At 36.6% G+C, this 22008-nt stretch overlaps 1 protein-coding gene across 2 annotated transcripts in view; it reads left to right on the forward strand.

The window, feature by feature from the left end:
* The first annotated feature begins 5087 nt into the window (after positions 1–5087).
* The window catches only part of LOC140168604 (uncharacterized), a 40117-nt gene continuing 23196 nt past the window's right edge, over positions 5088–22008 (forward strand). The window contains exons 1-6 of one of the 2 annotated variants that reach the window (XM_072192004.1): positions 5088–5154; positions 12246–12855; positions 14118–14297; positions 16826–16952; positions 17681–17746; positions 21138–21368. In XM_072192004.1, the coding sequence (XP_072048105.1) occupies positions 12391–12855; positions 14118–14297; positions 16826–16952; positions 17681–17746; positions 21138–21368 (1069 nt within the window). In that variant the 5' untranslated portion in view covers positions 5088–5154; positions 12246–12390. Of the gene's footprint in view, positions 5155–9435; positions 9621–12245; positions 12856–14117; positions 14298–16825; positions 16953–17680; positions 17747–21137; positions 21369–22008 lie in introns of those variants that run through there. The other variant, XM_072192005.1, reaches the window with a different exon arrangement.

Raw genomic sequence — 22008 nt, forward strand, 5'->3', positions numbered from 1 at the left:
TATGCCAAAAAATCAAGTTTGAAATAAAATCACCAATTTCATATTTATAGATCGTTGTGGTTGAATATCCAACAAGTTAAACTACAAATTAGCCCACGATATACAGGGTATAGGGCCTGAAGACGAGGGAAATTTAGGGGTAAATGTTATTAAAGGGTAATATGAAATGGGTTACGGGTGCCAAGCCTGCCGTGGCAGGACTTAAAAACACAAGTCCGCAAGCCCGACAGGGCTGGACCGATGATTTCGACAGTAAAGAGTTGCAACGAATGGAGTCCCAATAACATGAGCTCTGCAATTCAGCCTCGCAGGACATGGAGTCAAGATGAACGCAACCTTAACAAGGAAGCCCAGCTAGAGCAGTGTTTCTGGGGGTGAACCAAACCTGTCTGGTTATCAAATTAATCAGCGACAAGGTTATCTTTGAATTTGGCAGGTGCTTATTAATATTTTCATGTTATTGCATCAATAAGCACCTGTCAAATTCAGAGATAACATTGTCACTGATTAATTTGATAACCAGGCAGGTTTGGTTCACCCCAGAAGAATTGCTCTGGTGAGACTTCCTCAAATGTGTAAACGACTATAAATGTAACAGCATTTGACTGCATTCAATAGAGGGCACTATTGTGATAATATTCACAACACTCACAGGTGAAATTATACTCGGTAGTACGGTGTCTGATCTCCGCCAAACTCCCCCTTTTATAATTCATCTCCCCAAATGTTCAGTTTTCCCCCTTTTTGCGAAATGCTTTCCCCTTTTTCAAATATTTCCCCCGTTTAACTTTCCCCCTTTTCAAATAGTTTCCCCCTTTTCAAATAGTTCCCCCTTTTCGACTTTCCCCTTTTCAAATAGTTCCCCTTTTCGACTTTCCCCTTTTCAAATAGTTCCCCTTTTCGACTTTCCCCTTTTCAAATAGTTCCCCCTTTTCGACTTTCCCCCCTTTTCAAATAGTTTCCCCCTTGTCGACTTACCCCTTTTCAAATAGTTTCCCCCTTTTTAACTTTCCCCCTTTTCAAATAGTTTCCCCCTTTTCGACTTTCTCCTTTTCAAATAGTTTCCCCTTTTCGACTTGCCCCTTTTCAAATAGTTTCTCCTTTTCGACTTTCCCCTTTTCAAATAGTTTCCCCCTTTTCAACTTTCCCCTTTTCATATAGTTTCCCCCTTTTCGAATCCCCCCTTTTCAAATAGTTTCCCCCTTTTTTAATTTCCCCCTTTTCAAATAGTTTCCCCGTTTTCGAATTACCCCTTTACAAATAATACCCTTTTATTTTCACCCATTTTGTAAATAGTTCCCCTTTTACAAATAATCCCCTTTAACTTTCCTCCGCTTTTCACAAATAGGTTCCCATTTTAAATAGTTTATCCCTTTTAAATAATACTCCCTTTTGTTTTTAATACTCCCTTTTGTTTGGTACTCCCCGTTTTCCGTGCGTAGGCTTTACCAGTAAGCCTGGACCCTGGAGAGTACCGTGCACTCACTAGAGCTCATTTCGCTACATCCATTATTGGAAAGGCGTTCTATATGAATTTGGATACCAACGTAGGTAGATTTATAGCCTGTTGTGCAAGCGCCGCTAAATTCAATGGGTTAGGGATCCGTCAACTTTTATGCACGTTTATAGAGGGGCTGTACAAAGAGCAAATCCGATATGATTGATAAACCAGAATGTTAAACGGGTGAAACTGGCATGCATAAATATTTATGCTGGTCAAATTCATAGCAATGATGTTTGAAAGTCTGTGAAGAACTTGTCTATAAACAGGGATATGTCAGAGACAACAAACAACTGGCTGCCATTGTTACAGAAGCCTAGATAATAAGAATTGTTTGTGCTATTATTCAAAAGGTTTTTTAAAGTTAGCACCAAAGTTTAAAACAAGCGGTCTTAACAGTGAAATGACAATAAAAGCATACATTTATAAAACGGGCCTGGACAAAATGGGCATTGCATATTTATGACAAGTGTGGCTGTGTGATTTTATGCAACTTTATTTTTAAGCCAGTTCCGAGTAATTTTCGCTATTCTTTGTTTGTCAACAATTCCGTTAACAATAAAAATGTGCTTTCTAATCAAAGGCTCTATGGCGTATATTCAATTGACCAGACAAATGAACCAGGGACTTCGGTCAGTGGTGCACGCCTCAAAAATCCAAAAAGAATTAGTAGGCCCTATTATGTTAGATGAAGAATTAAAGGCCCATTCAGTGATTTGCTCATCCGGACGATCGTAAAAATCATCAAAATTCAGATTTTGGTACCTTTGTAATTGGCATAGATGTGCTAACATAGCCTGCTAGTGGTTCGGTCGAAAGCCGTGTATTTTAGACAAAATAAAGCATTTGCATGATTCTGGACTTTTGATACTGACAGTACAAAAAGTCCGACTCGAGATCGAAAGAAGCTCACTCTACACCATGTACACCGTACCAACACGCGTTGCGTATTGTTTCTACTAGGCCTACTTATTACATCAGTAGCTACTATTTTAAACAAAATACACAATTTTAACTGTTTTTTCATATTTTAATTGACCGTTAGTTTGCCTCGGTGACCTTTAATTGTTTATTTTGTTTTCTACTACAAAATTTCAGCGTCTGTTTTAAATCAATTTAGATTCTACTTCCCCGTGTTAGAAACACTGGACTAGGAAGTTTTCCGGTCGATTGGTGGCGCACTGTACGAAAATCTCGATTTTCTCGAGTCGATCTGAGTTGAAGTAGAAAACCTTTCTAAAACTTCTGTTTTTGACTAATTTGTCGATGTATTCAGGGAAAAGTGGTTTAATGAAATTCTGTAGACTTATTCTTTATTTCTAAGCAACTCTGACAAATTTCCATTTTTTTTAATGTTCCTGTGAAATCATTGAAAGGGCCTTTAAGTAGCAATTAAGCCTAGTCTTTTTTTAAAGTCGAGACAAGTCCAAAATAATAACGATTAATAAGCCAATCGAATTGATTCGAATTCCAAACTCCTGGCCTTTTCCTGGGTCTATATTTAGTTGCATGATATAATTCAGATTATGATTTTTCTTAAATGTAGATCTATATCCTATAGAATTCATAAATTACACAATAAGTATCATTTTATTCATTTTATTTAGCTCAAGAATTTGTATCAGACAATCACGTGCTTTTCAACGCGTAGGCTGGACCTATTTCAATATCGAAGTACATGTATGCACGATCGAAGCATGAAGGCTGGCACTCCACGTGGTTAGAGGCGTGATTCTATAAAGCCTATAAAACACAGCCATACGCACATCAAAAAAAGCGGGGAGAAAAAACAAATCGGGGAATCGAATTTGAAAAGGGAGAAAGTAAAAATGGGATAAACCATTCTTGAGTGTAAAAAGAAAAAACTATTTACACTAAGGGGTGAGTATTAAAAGGGGACTATTTACAAAAGGGAAAGTAAAAAGGAACAACTATTTTCTAAAGGGAACTATTTGTAAAAAAAGGGGAAATTTAAAAGGAATTATTTATTTAAAAAAGGGGATATTTACAAAACGGGTGAAAGTAAAAGGGGATATTTACAAAACGGGTGAAAGTAAAAAGGGGATATTTACAAAACGGGTGAAAGTAAAAGGGGATATTTACAAAACGGGTGAAAGTAAAAAGGGGATATTTACAAAACGGTTGAAAGTAAAAAGGGATATTTACAAAACGGGTGAAAGTAAAAGGGGATATTTACAAAACGGGTGAAAGTAAAGGGGATATTTACAAAAATGGGAACTATTTGTAAAAAGGGGAAATTTAAAACGGGGAATTATTTGTTAAAAGGGGAACTATTTACAAAATGGGTAAAAATAAAAGGGGAACTATTTACAAAAAGGGGGAACTATTTGCAAACAGGGAAATTAAAAGGGGAATTATTTGTAAAAAGGTGGGGAGGGTAAGTAAAAATCGGGGAATTAATAATAAAAGGGGGCATTTGGCGGAGATCAGACACCGTACGGTTGCAATACTAGTAGGTCAATAATTGGTATCCCCATGTATTCACAAAGAAGCTGAGACGAATATACCTTTAGGTATTCGTCTCAGCAAAGAAGTGAGACTGACTTGTCTTGTCCTGTGCTGGTACTACCCAACACCCCCAAAATTCGGGAGTCAAACGGCTCAAAGTCCAATAATTAGAAAATCCAAGTTTTTCGATCCAAATTTTTCGTTGATAGGCCTAAACTTGGTTTTTCAATCGAACCTCTTTTAAAAGTTTTTCACTGTAGACTTGGTGATTCAATTGAAAATCTTGGTTTTTTGGTGAAATCCAAGCTTTTCACCGACAAACTTGGTTTTTTGATTGAAAATCCAAGTTATTCGAATCTGTTTCAAAAGGCAAGTTACTAGAATAAGTATTCAACTAGTTTGAAAAACTTTCTTGAATTTATGCCAACTGGACATTGCGCGTCCGATAGGCCTAACCCCCGGCCTAATCCAAGTTTTTTCAATTGCTCAATCGATAAACCAAGTTTTTCAGGTGAAAATCTTGGTTTATCGTCGAAGATCTTCACGGGTTTTTAATATAGGCCTAAGTCTCATTGAAGGCCTATAATATCAGATTCGAAAAACTCCGGGGAAAAACTTTAATTATTCGGTGGAAAAACTTGGATTTATAATAATAATAAATAATAAATTTTGGATTTAGTAAAGCGCCTTTCTCCAGATCTTAGAGGACTCAAAGCGCTGTAAGTTCGCTGCAATGATGAATCATCACAATCAGATCGCATCAACTAGGTTGCTGCCGAACGGCGCACACCTATCCGCATATTTAGATTGTAACATCCACCAATTTTCTGTGCAGCTCCCCATTTGGGTGAAGGAAGTTTTTGATAACCAAACAACTAATCACCGATTTTATCCACGCGCAACGTCAAATGATTAAAAATCCCAAGTTTTTCAAACTGAAAGCTTGGAATTAAAAATGAAAAATTAGGTTTATCGGCGAAAAACTTGGACTTTCAAAATTATTGGACATTGAGCCTTCCATAAATGTAAAAGAAATCGTGTACTTCAGCGGGCTAGAACACCCGCGGTGCACACGTCACTTCATTAATATTCACAACCTGCTCTATGTGGTGGTGTAAAGTGATATAAATAAACGAGCATGATCATGATTGCATGACCGAAAGGCTGGATTTCCCCCGAATTCGGTAAGTATTTGTAACAAATGTTTGCTAGCTCATGAGCTTAAACTTGACAAAAAAAACTTAGGTTACTTGACCTGTTGTACTATGACATTGCCATGTAATTGTCATGCACATGTATGATAACAGCATTTTATTTTTAATATAATTTAAGTAAGCTTAAGGTTGGTCTGAACCCTGGAATTATGGAAACTTTCGGACCTCATAACTGCTAAATTATTAGTCTAAAGAATATAAAACTATACATTTTTAGAATGGAAATGACTTGATAAATTCATCTGTGAGGTCCAATTTGGTCCAAAATGCTCATTTTGAAAAAACCCCAAAAAACAAGTTTTTTGGCACAAATTTTTTCGTGCAACGTAACAAAAAAAATTGTTTGGCCAAAAAAATTTTTTTTATTATTTTTAAAAACTAGATAAAAATATCTGGGACCCGTATTTTTATTTTTTTAAATTTTGACCAACTTCACCAAAATTATTTGAAATTTGGGTGAAAATCAGGCTTTTTTTATGATTATTTTGAAAATTTTGCATTTTTTGACCATTTTTGGTGCAAATTTCTCAAAGTTGGTCGAAATTCAAAAAAATAAAAATACGGGTCCTAGATATTTTTATCTAGTTTTTAAAAATAATAAAAAATTTTTTTTTTGGCCAAACAATTTTTTTGTTACGTTGCACGAAAAATTATGGGCCAAAAAACCTGTTTTTTTGGATTTTCTCCAAAAATGAGCATTTTGGCCCAAATCAGACCTCACAGATGAATTCATCAAGTCATTTCCATTCTAAAATGTATACTTTTATATTCTTTAGACTAATAATTTAGCAGTTATGAGGTCCGAAAGTTTCCATAATTCCAGGGTTCAGACCAACCTTAACTTGTGAATGTCATGTCAATGCATGAATGTGATGGCTGTGTACATCTGTACATGTGTATATTACTAGTCTAGTCTGTGATGCATTTTCAGTTTCCCATGCGTTTGAATGGGAATTATTTTGCCTACTCGCCACAAGTTTAGGGAGCACATTTCTTCAATATTTTGACAAGTTGACATCAAATGTTCTATTCTATATTGTAGGTATCCCAGGCAAACCTTAGTTTTAAAACACATTTGCTAGTCAGAGAAATTCGCCTAGACTGGGGCCCAAACACAATGATTCATTGACAATGCATATTTACATAGAAATTTGAATTTTTTTCGAGAACAGGTCGGTGAAGGAAACCTACATAAATATGTTTTCTATACTTCACTTGACCCAAATATATGATTTTTTATGGTGATGAGCCACTCGCACATGGAATTTTAGAGGATTTTGATAGCAGTTCCATTAAAAAAGCTGCTATCGCTACAGCGACTTAAGAGCCAGAGACCAGTGGACATGATAATACGGAAATAAGGAAAAATAAAGGACAAAAAGGTACATGGACGCCTTGGACGGGTCACAGGATTTAAAAGTAATAACAGATTAAAGTAACTAAATGAAATGGGAACGAAACAAAGAAGGAAAGAAACTAATCAGGAAATGTAAGAAAAAAGGAAGCTAAAAAGAATGAGAACAGAATTAAATAAAAAAACATGGAAACAGGAAATCACAAGATTGATGCTTAAATCGGAATTGGACCAAAATATAAAAAACTGATCATGCTTTTCACGTAGACTGCCTAACTAGCCTGTATCTCGTTTCGGCCAAAGAACGTCTGTAATACATACCTGTTTTTAATGACTTTTGCAACAATGTTTCTATTGTCAGCAATAACAGCTTGCATTCACACTTTTGAGTTTATATGTGAATTTTCGTACACATCATAAATAAGTGAAATCAGAATATCCTGAAAGGAATTTAGGTAAAGAATTCAACGACACTGACCTCGCAGCAGCTAATGTTTTCATGTAAACATGGCGTCATTAAACATTTTGAGCCTACGTTTCGTATCCTACTACCGGATCGTTGAAACAACAAAACCTCAATCCCTGGCCTCATTCACAAATTCACTCACCTTCCTACACCACCAGTTGAAATAAAACTCGAAACATCCCGTGTTATTCCTCAAAACTACATGCACCTTCATTAATAAAAAATTGAAATCCTAGTAGAAATCCGTTATCGAAAATTGTTTGATATAAAACGTCACCAAAAGAGTAGATACCGGCGTGTCAAAATGGCGGCCGCAGTCGCATCCCCCAGCTTTGTACGTGTACCCAGGTCACGGTATGTCTACGTGACGAACAGTCAAGGTCAGAGAACAGCGCAACCTGTCTGTTGTAATATAATGGCTCCGCCCAATGAACGGCGCTGTCAATCATCCTTATTGCCTTTGTCGAACAGACTTTTACGCAGGTAAGAGCTCACGCTGTCCTCACTTTTAGGATCGGCGAGCGTCAGGCCGACACAAGCTGGTTGTGTAGGAGACTATCATCGTGATGCCCACGTTGCAACCATTGGATTACGGAAGAAATATTCATACCAGGACTGAAGCAAATGTGGCCATTTCTATGTTTGTACCGGGCATATACCGCCATTTTTCAACACGGAGCTAGCGGAAAATACTGCAAATTCGTCCAAGGTAAGCAAAGGGTTGGGGATCGCATTTTTAACTTTGACTAAACTGTTTCGGAGTTAAGGCACGCTAAAAGTAGACCATTTCGGTGGCTGTATTTGGTGTACATGTGACGTTTTGAACAGAGTAAAAAACGACCACTTATTCGCTATTGCTGAAGTATACCCGCCGAATCATGTACCAATACACAAGGTATTGGTACATGAGATCAGGTATACTTTTCACGATAAGCATAATTGCTTACCTATAGATGCTGTATTTATTGAGTTATCATGTACCTAAATCGTCATTTTACCTGAGAAAATGAACAATGAAATAATGGCCATTGAAGTTTAAAGTGGTCACATTTTGCACTTTCATCGAATCTCAGAGGAGATGCGGCCGTTCCCGTTTTTCTACCTTACATTATGTGAACATCGGGTAAATCTACAGCCCCTTGAGAAGTTTGAGCAAAATCCATTAAGAACTTGATGTTTAAATCGGGGAAAGAACTTGAAAAAAAAACCCCACATTTTAGCAACTAAAACAGAGCCATTTTACCACTTGAAATTAGTACTTCCATTGGATGCGCAGCGCATGCAGATAAGGTGTCGCGTATGCGTAGCGTATCTGTGCGTTAACACATTTCGCGACTACGCAACGCGATGCGTTGTTGCGCGTGTGTACCCATCAGTACAACATTGATTTTCTTTCCTTTTAAATTGCAAACATGAGTGAAATAGTGAAATAAAATCCATAAAATTGTGCAGTTGGAGTTTACAGATCCGGATTTTCTTTCCTGTAAGTGATAAAAAACATAACATGATAACAAATTACATTAATATCAAAAAAATTCAATTTCGTGAAATGAAAAAACGTCTAGAGTACACAGCCACCTTAAACAATACTTCATTTTGTATGACTCAAAATTCAGACCGCTCGCGTTTGGACAGGTCATGCAGGTAGTATCAGTTCGTGAATGAGAATAACGCATAAGTTCCTTGTTTAATACTAAACAATACTGAAAGTATTTAAAAAAAACTGCAGGTAAATGTAAATTACACTGGGTTTCAGAGAAGAACGGAAGAACGACAGTCCCTTGCCCTGTTTTATGAGTGACATTTGTGTTCACTTCAAGGTCGCCAATCTGCGCCCACTAACAATTTGACACACAATCGGCCAATCAGATTATTGGACTGTTGCTATGATTGTCAGATGATTGATTCAGCTAATCTTCTCTGACAAAAACTATTAAGTAATTCTTGGCCAATCTTGAACATTATGAATGCTATTGGCTCCGCGATAAGCACATCCACAGATAAAAAGAAAGCATACAATCATGACAATGATACACGCACCTTACATTGTGTACACGCTTAGTGGATTGAGAAATCTATCTTTTAACTACTATCCACAACGACGGATAGTTACTGTGTGCATAGAAGATAGAGTATAACACTTTCAGTCATTATAGCATCGTCAGTTTTCAATATGCATTTAAAAACAATTTTTTTATAATTTAGCTTGGCTAATTAACAGTTATGTATAGATCTTAGCGGCAGGGTTTGCTTACTTTTAACTGGAAACATAGGTTCAAATTCTGACCATATTATGAGTTCTTTTGTTTTGCAATCTTGCTTGATCAAAGTTATTTTGACCACTTAGAAAACTGTGTACTGAATTTCACGAACATAAATGATCTTATTGTATCCAAATATAGTAGCTTGTGTCACATCATCATCACATCTTTGGCACCTCATTCGCAGGTCAAGCTGCATAGGATCGTGTGACCTTAGTTCTTTCTACGGGATTATCAGAAAGAGCAGACTGACACTACGGGCGCTGAAGGAATTTGCCAGGCGGTATAGGACACGCGACTTGTGACGGATGAGGCTGACGAAACTACAAGGCTGACAGCTCGTTCAAAGTAGATGGTTAGCAGAACTTTACAAATTGAAAAACAACATACTTACAGTGGGGTACTTCGTCACACCTCACCGGTTTAGAATAACATAATTTTACTTTGAGTTTTGACACCACATAACACATTTAGAATTGTTTGTGAAGATTTCATGATTATGTGTTAATCCACTGGCGACGTCAAAAATGGTGATATCGCATGGATCCACCACCACCTGGAATTTGCTTCACTGCTGTCTTTCTGCTCTTTCTGATTATCGCTTAAAAACATTGTGCGGACGCTTATAGTTTTGAGTTGAGCGAAATATTCTTTTTTTCAGTACCAGACTATTATGAGGCTCAAAAGTTTCCGTAATTACCGTATTCGTCCGAGTGTAGTCCCACGTTCGAGTATAGTCCCACCCCCATTTTTCAAAAAGTTCCAGAAATTGTAAAAAAAAAATGCATTGAATTTGAATGCATTTTGAAATCATTAATAGAGTATGACATGAATACAAATTATCAATTTTCATATTAAAACACAAAACATCATGCCATTTTTTTTAGGTCAACCATGAACGATCATAGCATTTAGGTCTAGGTCCAGGGACACTCCAAATCCAAAAAAATTAATAACCTTAAATTTTTTTTTTAAATTTGAGTATATTCCCACCCCCCAATTTTGAATTTTGTCACCCACAGCATTGGCGGGTGAATTATTGTGGTATTGGATCTAAACAAAGACCCAGTTTCCTTACTTTGACTCATACATGTCATAACTTTAGTCCTGAGTTATGTCAAGTCAAGTCAAGTCAAGTAATTTTCAGTGGTGGCTTGAGTTAAGTCATTTTCAGGGCGGTGATCTGAGTGGTGACTCAAGTTGGGTCATTTGAGTCAAGTCAAGTTGTCAGAAAATGCGACTCGAGTCAATAACTTGAGTCATAATTACAACTCTGCTTTATGCACCTACCCAGCAAACACAAAACGTTTATAAAACGTTTTTGTTAGGTTCTGGTTAGGTCTTTTACGTCTTCGTCTTCCAAAACGTGTTTAAAACGTGTTTAAAACGTTGCGATTTGGTTATAATGTTGAAGCTTTAATTTCGTTTTATTTGTAAGTTCACAGGACGTGTTGTGAACGTTATAAACTGAACGTTATTTCATGCGTGTATAAAACATTCGCCTGCAACTTTCTCAAAACATATTGTGCTGACGTCTGTTAAACGTTTCTTTATCAATAGAATATTGGAAATGTACAATAGAATGTAGGCCTAAAAGAAGAATTTAAATTCTACAAGTAGAAATTTGATTTTAATTTATTCATAAACGTGTACAAGAAGATGACGCGTTTATTTGCATTTTGCATAGGCCTATGGAGTCAATATATTAAATAATTATTGCGATTTTGTATTTATATACTCATGCATAAATAGTTCTATAGGCCTATATGTACACGTAGAACGCAAACATTTCAAAAACTGAAAGGGAAGTAAGATTTCAAATGGTCCCATGAAAACGGTGTATATGTGCTTATACACATACACTTTCACTTTGTGTCTTGACCTCAAGAGCAAGACTATAATAGCACCCACGCAGAATATGGAAAGAATGCAACAGGTTGAACTTGACCTTAACGGTCACTCACCAAAGCAGTACAGTACTGTGTACAACGTGTATGTATCAACTGTATTATTATGTATGCGGAATCTCACTGTGACACATGGCTCCGGGAATAATTCCTCTATATATATTATCAAAGCATCAACGTTTTCCAAGAAGTGACATTTTCAGGTAGGCCTATAGTGATGTTTTTTTCCTTGATTTGTGTTACCGACTAACCACTTCCCTGTGAAAGCGGAAAGTGTGTTGTAGTGTTTGTAATGCAAGTTTCTGCTTATCGTGTATATTTTTTTCGTGATCATGCGGATATTCCTGCCGGTAAAATAAAGAACCTGCTGTTGCTGTCGAACACGTAACTGTTGAGGTCATACGTATTACCTTTGGTGTGAATACTATCATCATCATGGTAGCGTATCACTACAAACGGTTCTCGTGTTTATACTACAGTTTTCGATCCGGAGTTTTCTTCACTTGGTCACTGTAAAACTGCCATGGACGCGTTTTTCTTCTAGAAGCCGGACCTATAGTTTTGTATAATTATTATGTATGATATTTTTGGTACTTTTGTAAAGTGTACTAATAAAAGTTTTCAATACGTCATTATAACGTTCTAAATATGTAGTAGAAACGTAACATAAGTGCGTCCTGCAATAAAAAACAAAATATACAATACGTTTTTTACGTTCCTATAACGTTTTCATATACACGTTCGTTGCGTGCTCCCACGTCCGATACGTTTTCTGTAGACTGTCCTGGATACGTCCTGGGTGACAGAAAGAAAGGTTTTAAAGCGTTCTTTACGTTGTGAAAACGTTTTAGAACGTCTGTTAATAACGTTTTTAGAACGTAAAAACCTTCAACAAAATTACGTGTTTAAAACGTTTTATCGAAACGTCTAGAAAACGTCAACGGTACTTTCTCAGAACGTTTTGAGAACGTTATTTGGTTAGCTGGGTATTTATAAATTACAAGTGTGTGTTTGCTGGGAACAAAGAAGAAGACAGCAAAAATAACAATGTCTTTTTTGTTTTTGTTTTTTAGGACCTGCATATAATTACCATTCAGTGCTGAATTTGGAATATGAACAGAAGAGAAGACAGCTCAATGAAGACCTCAAAAGAATTCTCATCACCACCATCCATCGACTAGACTAGACCTTATACTTCTGCCAATCACACCCACCACAATGGCAGAGGCATTTCATACACCAGATGTTGCTGATGACTATTTTCAGCAATGTCTTCAAGGTATTCAGCTAGTCTGTGCAGAAGGTGTTTTACCATGTGTGGAAAATGTCATCACCAAATGGCATGCAGAGAAGAAGGCAACATTACAGCCATGTCAGATGTCATCCAAATGTGGGTATCCACCTGTGTGCCAGGCCTGTATCAACTGGATTTTGGAAATTAAATCGGCCCGTTGGTTGTCAGGGGGAGTCAGTCCTCAATTAACATGGAGTAATATTGAATCATCTCGGATACATGGCAATCCAGTGGAAGTCGCGAAAGCGTTTTATTTCAGATTACCGTCAGCTAGTCGCGATGTTATAAAATCCTTTGGAGATCTTGACAGTGCGTGTCTTCTGCAAATATTGATGAGATTTGGAGAATGTCATAAGAAGAATGTGGAAAATTACAGCATTATCAAAAAGGTATAAAGTATATGACTGCAGGGGGCATTATGACAATCGTATGACGACCTTATGATCGTCATTGTTACAACATTTGAAATGCTAATTAGAGTGTAACTAATTTATTAGAATTAAGAAGGTATTATTTCTCAATGCTTATTGCTAGAGAAGAATTGAAAAGTAGTGAAAAGCATTTTGTGTTATGAGGAATTTTGTGTCAACAGATTCCGTATTAACAAGTTTCCACAATTTATATACTGTGCTGGCTTTCCGTGTTAGCTCAGTTGGTTCAAGTGCTGGCTAGATTATGAGGTCGCGCTAGGCTGCGTTTTTGCGTCCCGGACCCACCAAAACCCGAATCTCACGCATGAATATTGCAAAAGCAGTGAGTTATTGCGTCCCGTCGTACGCAACAAAAATTCCCACATGTTGTTTTCTATATCCAGGTTTCATAAAACTAGGCTCAAAAGTTTCCTCAACTTGCATTATGCACATCATTTTCGAAGCAACTGAACCCCTGAAATACCAAATTATGGCCTTATTTACTTCAATAATTAATATTATGCACATTAATACTGCTTTATGAGTGAAAATTTTGACAGCAAAACAGCTGTGATATCGCGAAAATACGGCGAGATCTCTGGCAGCCATTGTATGTTTACTGGTAACTACAGAAAATAGAGGGCAGTATAAAAAGTATTATTGGGCAGCCAGTGGCGGGCGGTAAATATTAGGTAATTATACTAATTTGATTGAAATAAAAAATAAAAGGAAAAAAAAAAAGAAAGAAGAAAAGAAAAGAAAAAGAAAGAAGAAAGAAAGAAAAAAAGAAAAGAAGAAAAGAAAGAAAAAAGAAAAGAAAGAAAAAAAAGAAAGAAAAAAAAGAAAGAAAAAAGAAAGAAAAAGAAAAGAAAAGAAAGTAAAGAAAGAAAAAAAGAATGAAAGAAAAACAAAAAAAATACAATAATATTTAATAAACCCGCTGCCCCCCCCACCCAAAAAAAAAATAGTATGGTATTACACAAATAGATTGAATTGGCTAGACAATTATGAATAGTTGGGACCCCCGATATTTCTTTAGGGACCCCCCATTTTTGCATTTTCTGTTAGCTCGGGGGTCCCTTGGGACCCCCGAGCTTTTGGACCTAGCGCTACCCTGGTCAAGGGTCCCAGGTTCAAATCTTGTACAATAATTTAAAAGAGAAACAGAAACTTCATGATATTTAATTTTGCATAAAATGTGTACACATTCATTATTTACTGATTGAAATATTTCTTTTCAGGTTGCAGACATGAGGAATGGTTTGGTACACATGCACATTAATGACAATATGCAGATCCAGCTGAGTGAAAGAGATGCAAACTTTGATAGCTTGTTTGAACTGGTGGATTGCTTGGAAAAGATTCACCCTGAATATCTCCCAGGCAGAAAGGCAGATTCAGTCAGGAAACGGCTGCAGACGGTAAGATTTCAAGTGCTAATGTAAGTGTATTGTTAAATGTTTTTTTCTTGAAGAGGTTTGTAGAAACTCATAATATACATTTTATCTTGGCAAAATCAATTGTGTTTTACTGACCTGACAGTTTCAACTATCTTCAGAGATGGCCATGTTCAGAGTGATTTCTTTTCTGCAGATTTGTTTCTGCAGAAAATGTGGCGCTAAAGAGGTGTGACCAAATTGACAGCCTCATCCCCCTTTATCCTATATCAAAATGAAGATCAGAAAATTGGTAGCCAAAAAAGGCTCATATTTTTCTCGTAATCCCTGTTTTAGGCCTGAAATTTGTTCCGTTTAGATGTTATTAACGAGAAAGTGATAGCCTTAATATTCCTCATGACAGGCCTCATAGATGTGAGGTACAAAACACAATATGAAACTAATCTGACCACCCATCTTTAAGGGATCTAAAATGAGCGTTTATTGCGTTTCGACAGTATTATTTGTGGGACATGAGAGCACCTCAGACCTATCGAATTGTATTCTGAATACGAAGCATGTCTTTCTGATATCAAATAATTTTCATTTTTTGAAAATCATAATATAATATAAATTTTATGACAAATTATAAAAAATTGATATTTTTCAAATTTTTGATATATAACAGTCCTCGAAGTAAATTATATAAATCTAATGATATATTCTTAAAGTGTATGTAGCAGGGAGGAAAAGCCGACGGTCAATTGAAAATTTTTACCTTTCATATTGAAGATATGGATTTTTTTCCCAAAAAGACCTAATTTTTTTGGTGTTTTGGGAAAAAAATCCATATCTTCTATCTGAAAAGGTCAACATTTTCAATTGATCGTCGGCTTTTCATCCCACCTACATACACTTTAAGTATAAATCATCAGATTTATAAAGTTTACTTCAAGTACTGATAAATATCAAAATATCAATTTTAATGATTTGCCATAAAATGTATTAAATTGCTAATTTCAAAAAATCAAAATTATTTGATATCAGAATGACATTCTTCGATTCAGAATGCAATCGATATGTCTGATGTGCTCTAATGTCCCAAAATAAATACTGTCCAAACGTTCATACCCCAGCCCTTAAGCCAGCCAATAAGGAGATGATGTTATCATTTAGTGGCTCTCAATATTAACATTATATGTGCTAAAATAGTTGTATTTTAATTTAATGATTTTGTTCTTTGTTACCCTGAGTGATACATGTTACAGCCCTGATAACTTGTTTTAAAGGTTTCTCAGTTTAAAATAACTTGGTGGTGTTCTCCCACCAAAGCTGGTCCATAGGGCTTGTCAGCAGTATGACATGTTTTGGAATGCAAAACATATTTATTAAAGGGGGCATATTAGGGGGCACTTTTTAGGAGGGTATCTATTAGGGGTGCACCAGTAGATTTACAGGGGCATAAGTATACCTTTACCCAGCAAACATAAAAATGTTTTTAAAACATTATCAAAGGTGTTATAGTCATATTTTGGTTTTGGTCAAAAGATTTTAATAACATTTAAATGTCTGTTTATGTAAAGGTCATGAAAACATTTAAAACATGTTTATATGGAAAAAACACTATGTAAAACTTTTTTTGGCACAATATATTTAATATTTTCAACACTTAATAACATTATGTTAGAATATTTTGCATCAAGTTTTCAAAAAAAAAAAAAAAAATTCTGAATCTTATTAAAACGTTTTTAACACCATTATATAACCCAACATTTAAATGTTTTCTGTAAAACGTTTCGTGTTTGCTGGGTATGCAAATTTGGGTGGGGGAAATTATTATTTTTTACTCATAAGTGGGGATTCGTCTTACTACTGTACATGTAGTTGGTAAATATTCATTTTTTCCCCAAATGAAAGTCCATTCCCCCTCCCTGGATAATGGTGCACCCCTAGGAGCAGTGCTTGTTTGGATAGTTCTTATTAGGGGGTGGTTATTGGTGGAGTTTTTTTGGGCAAAATTTGGTTACACCTTAAAATCAAAATGTGACCAATAGCAAAAATGGGCTATTCTATTTGAAAACCACACACCCCAATGTGCAAGATTTTAGAATTCCAAACAAATTCAACAGTTTTAGCCATTCCAGATCCAGCACTTTTCATCCAAAGATAGTGGGAAAGGTTTGGAAGATTTTGGAAATTTTCCAAACAAAATAGTTGTGTAATGTTAGGCCAAATTTTGCAAAATTTCAACTGAACTCCTGACCTATTGCCTCATACAATGCATTATATATACAATTATCATTGTCTAACATTTGAAATGGTCTATTGTTACCTTCTGTAGTGCAATAATACTGGAAGGCCAAATTGAACTACTTGTGCACATTGCCCCAATAAAGCCTTTTTTAAGCAGGAAGACTGTACTGTCTCTCTGAAAAGTACCCGGTACCGGGACCCGGTATGCGTATAAATAGGCCTCTGCCACCGGGCCAAAATGATACACATCGGGAATCTCCTCCCCCTGCACCAAAACCGGGATGGAATTTTATTTAGTTGAATTTTATCTCATCTGTTAGATAACCTGGAGTCCAGGAACTATCCCACTGTCTGGTGTGCTGGATGAAGACTTACTGCGTGAGGTGAAAGGTGACTTCATAGTACTTTCCCACCAACTAGCAGATGAATTGGCTGCAATTACAGACAGTAAGCAGATTCTGATATAAAATTGGATTGATTGAGCCCATATTTATTGGTCGAGCTATGAGTTTTAAGATATTGGATGAGACGTATTTTAAAAGTCATAGAGAGACTAATAAATATTGGGCGTAAAGCATCCAATTTTATCATTATTATGTTTTAGATCCAATATTTTCACACACTTAGAATCATCAAAACATAATAATGTGAGAATTTGGACTACACCATATAGTTTGATCAGCTCGTAATAGGCAGGAAATTTTAGGCTTTTACCACTACGCCGAAAAGTAGACCCACATTAAGAGTGCTATTAGTTGACATGTTCATCTTTATCTTGTGTGTTAAAGAAAGTAGTCAAAGTATAGGACTTGAATTAATAATTTGTGATGCTTCTGGCGAGATGTCACAAGACAATTCTCAAAATAAAATATTTTGATATTAATCCGCGATGTTAAGGCCTGCCGATTACGAGCTGATCAAATTAATATACTCCCTGGACCATAAGAATTTAAATCGCATTATGAGGGATGTTATTCATCACTGTATATCACTATTATCAGGCTTTATTCTGTCACCGTATTCATTCACCGTCACCGTATTTATTCATTAGAAAAAATTTCTTCTGGTAGGTTGTACTGCGTAGTGCCTGTGAATTTATGCTGTTATCTGGAAAATGCCTGTAGTTCAACTCGGAAATCTTGTGATGAATCAGATGCTTTTTCTTTTTTCCTCAGGAACAGTGATACCCAAGAAACCAGACAATAAAGGACATATGAAGATATACATTAAAACCCTTACAGGTAAATTACTTAAAGGGATTATCAGTTAGCAGTAGACAACAAGGATAGCATTCACACTTAAAAGAGCGGGTTATTTATGTTTATGAAATAGACCAAATAGATCAAATCAGGCAACATAGGCCTATAATTTTGTATCTTTGGTGGTGCTGTTACAAAAAGTATTTTGTTAAATAAGCTCTGATTATAGTCTGCGTAATAAAAATGAGAAATAAGAAAAACCTCATCTGAGTATTTTGCGCATAGCAGATGATGCATACATTCATCCCTGGAGTAAACACACAATGGAATAAACAGCACACATGCAGTTTATTCCAGGATGCTCTATTTTACTTGAAAAATGTATGAAAAAAACAATTTCAAAACGAATCCAGCAGCAAGGTCAAGGTTTGTAATCACATTACATATTCTATCAAAATAATAATAAGTTTATCTTATGCTTTGGGCGTCAAAATAATACAAAATTAAATGACTACATATCAACAAAGGAACAGGCTTAGGGCTCTTTTTGAAATTCCCTTACACAGGAAGGTGTGCGCCATCCTGCAGCTTTCCTGTGCTAGCCTTCTTTTGTTAAAATCCTGTGTGATTATAACACTGCAATTAGCCACTTCACTGACTTAAATTAGGAGCGCGCTTTCCTGACTGAGCTTTCCTAAGGCATGTGCTTAGCGAGGGGAATCCTGCCTTCTTTCTGTGTGAAAGCGTGGTAGGGTATTTCAATATGAGCCCTTACGCATCATACACTGGAACATGGAAACATTCAAACATTACAAACTTGAGCACGAGATCAAATTAATGATGCTTAATCGTTATTCTTAATATATAAATATACAGGGGAAAGAAGAATTATGTGTCGCACACTAGCACAATTAATGATGCTTATCCGCCAGCCTAATATAATCATACAAACAAGGGAAGAGGCTTACGCATCATACACTGGAACATGGAAACATTCAAACATTACAAACTAGTGCACAAGATCAAATTAATGATGCTCAATTTAATGATGCTCAATCTGGGGGGCACATCAACAAAATTTGGTGGGTATGTTCCCAAGCTCTATTTTACTTGAAAAATGTATGAAAAAAACAATTTCAAAACGAATCCAGCAGCAAGGTCAAGGTTTGTAATCACATTACATATTCTATCAAAATAATAATAAGTTTATCTTATGCTTTGGGCGTCAAAATAATACAAAATTAAATGACTACATATCAACAAAGGAACAGGCTTAGGGCTCTTTTGAAATTCCCTTACACAGGAAGGTGTGCGCCATCCTGCAGCTTTCCTGTGCTAGCCTTCTTTGTTAAAATCCTGTGTGATTATAACACTGCAATTAGCCACTTCACTGACTTAAATTAGGAGCGCGCTTTCCTGACCGAGCTTTCCTAAGGCATGTGCTTAGCGAGGGGAATCCTGCCTTCTTTCTGTGTGAAAGCGTGGTAGGGTATTTCAATATGAGCCCTTACGCATCATACACTGGAACATAGAAACATTCAAACATTACAAACTAGAGCACGAGATCAAATTAATGATGCTTAATCTTTATTCTTAATATAAATATACAGGGGAAAGAAGAATTATGTGTCGCACACTAGCACAATTAAACATGAATTTACAAGTGGAAACTTGACATGCATAGGCAGATATACCAGAGTAAAAACTCCGGACATACCCGCCTGTGCGGGGACTTGAACCCCAGACCTCTCGCTTGTCGGGTGAGCGCTCTAACCACTGAGCTACACAGACTGTCCCTGATAGACAGGACTCAAGTCGGGTACTTATGGATATGAGCAGTCAGGGTAAACAGTACAAACAACACATTACATACCAGTGTATGAGATCAATTAATGATGCTTACCCGCCAGCCTAATCATACAAACAAGGGAAGAGGCTTACGCATCATACACTGGAACATGGACACATTCAAACATTACAAACTAGCGCACAAGATCAAATTAATGATGCTCAATCCGGAGGGGCACATCAAAAAAATTTGGTGGGTATATTCCCATGCTGACCGCATTCGATGGCATACTCTCATACGAACCACACCTGCATATGTGTATGCAGTGTGACCTTAGAGAGAGAGAGAGATGTTCCCCCGGAATTTTGAGGTGGTGGGTCTTTGAGACCTGACGGCATACCAGTAAAAGGGGGTCTTTTGGAGCTGCAAATCGGGCTGCGAACAAGTAAAATGGGGACTTTTGGAGCTGCGAACAGTCAAAATCAAGGGTCTTTCTTGGCTTTTTGGTTGAAATCACCTGAAAAAAACAAAAATATGAGGAATGAGCAATTTTTGGGATTTTTAGAGCTGAAATGATCAAAATAAAGGGTCTTTCGGAGCTCTATTTTGGTCAAATATGGGGGATCTTTCGGAGCTGCTAAATCTAAAAAGGGGGTCTTTCCGGGGGAACAAACACATATGGTCATTTGTTTGTGTTGAGTGCCCCCCCCGGGCCTCAATCGTTATTAGGGAAAGCAGAATTATGCATCGCACACTAGCACAATAAAACATGAAGTCCTGGCACAGGCAGGTATGTCCATTTTTTTAATTCTGGTATATCTGCCTATACATGTCATGTTTCCATTTGTAAATTCGATTGTATAGTGTGCGATGCGTAATTCTTCTTTCCCCTGACTACTTACATTGTGTGTAAAGCATGTGTTCAAGCAGCTTGCCATCATATGAAACCATCATATATGAAATTCCTTTTTGAATATTGTTTATATTTAGACTTTAAACACATAGACTCAATTCAACAAAATTTGTTCTTCCTTGGGACGTGCATAAACAAACAAACATACAAGACAATTGCAAAAGCTTATTATCTAGGCTTAAACATTGTTACAAATAGATTATTAATATTCAAAACCCAAAATGATACATAATTTGTGGTTACACTTACAGGCATTACTGTTTTTAAGATTATTTTTGAAAGTATATGTTACAGAGTTTTGGAAAAGCTCTAAGGGTGTTAAAACATGTAAGGGCTCTTTTTGAAATTCCCTTACACAGGAAGGTGTGTGCCATCCTGCAGCTTTCCTGTGCTAGCTTTCTTTTGTAAAAATCCTGTGTGATTATAACACTGCAATTAGCCACTTCACTGACTTAAATTAGGAGCGCGCTTTCCTGACCGAGCTTTCCTAAGGCGTGTGCTTAGCGAGGGGAATCCTGCCTTCTTTCTGTGTGAAAGCGTGGTAGGGTATTTCACGGTGGACCAATATGTTAACCAGTTGACAACATTTTGTAAACAAAGAATATATTAATTTTTGTATTAATCTAGAATTAATTACATGTATGTCATCATCTCTTTTTTATACAAAGCAGTGACTTGTACAAATCTAATGCTTTCATAGAACTATTACAATATTAATTCATTCATTGCAGACAAAACAATTCCCTTTGAGGTTTATTCATCAGATACTATTCTAGACGTAAAAGTCATGATATGGGACAAGGAAGGTATTTCATTTGATCAGCAACGACTTATCTATGATGGTAAACAGCTTGAAGATGACAGAACTGTTGGTGGTTACAGCATTCAGAATGCGAGCATAATTCATTTGGTACTGCGCCTCCGTGGTGGTGGGTGGGGTATATCCTGCAAAACCTTGACAGGTGAGTGCAGTATTAAAAGTTTGTTGGAACTGTGTTTGCACTAAGAAATCCAAAATTATTTGGTTTAACCATTAGAACTATAAGCCTTCTGCTGGTTTAACTATATAGGGTCATGTGGAGTAACAACAATCTCTTATTAAGTCAACATGGCTTTAAGCCTGGTTTGTCATGCTGTACGTACACTATTACTTGATAAAACAAATGAACTCTTGGAATTAATGGACAGTAAATCTACTCAATTGAGTAGACCTCATTTCTCTAGACTACAACAATGCATTTGACTCCTGGGATTTGACTGTATATCATGCACACATTCTGATTTCTAAACTTGAAAAAACTTATGGTATCAGAGGTCAGCTGCTTGCATGGATCAGTTCCGTTGTTTTTGGGTCGTGTTCAGAGGGTAACCTTTAGAGGCGAGCAGAATGCTGATTGGGTCTCAGTCCTTTCTGGCATTCATCAGGGCTCTGTTCTTGGCCCTCTGCTCTTCACCATTTATGCCAATGATCTAGGCCAGCACTTGACCTCTGGTATCGGGCAATTTGCCGATGATACATTTCTTTATCGTGCAATTTACAATGCTAATGATGTAAGGGATTTACAAATGGATCTTGACAAGCTTTCAGTATGGTCGTCTCGT

The sequence above is a fragment of the Amphiura filiformis genome, chromosome 13 (genome assembly GCF_039555335.1).
Source record: "Amphiura filiformis chromosome 13, Afil_fr2py, whole genome shotgun sequence".
Lineage (NCBI taxonomy): Eukaryota > Metazoa > Echinodermata > Ophiuroidea > Amphilepidida > Amphiuridae > Amphiura > Amphiura filiformis.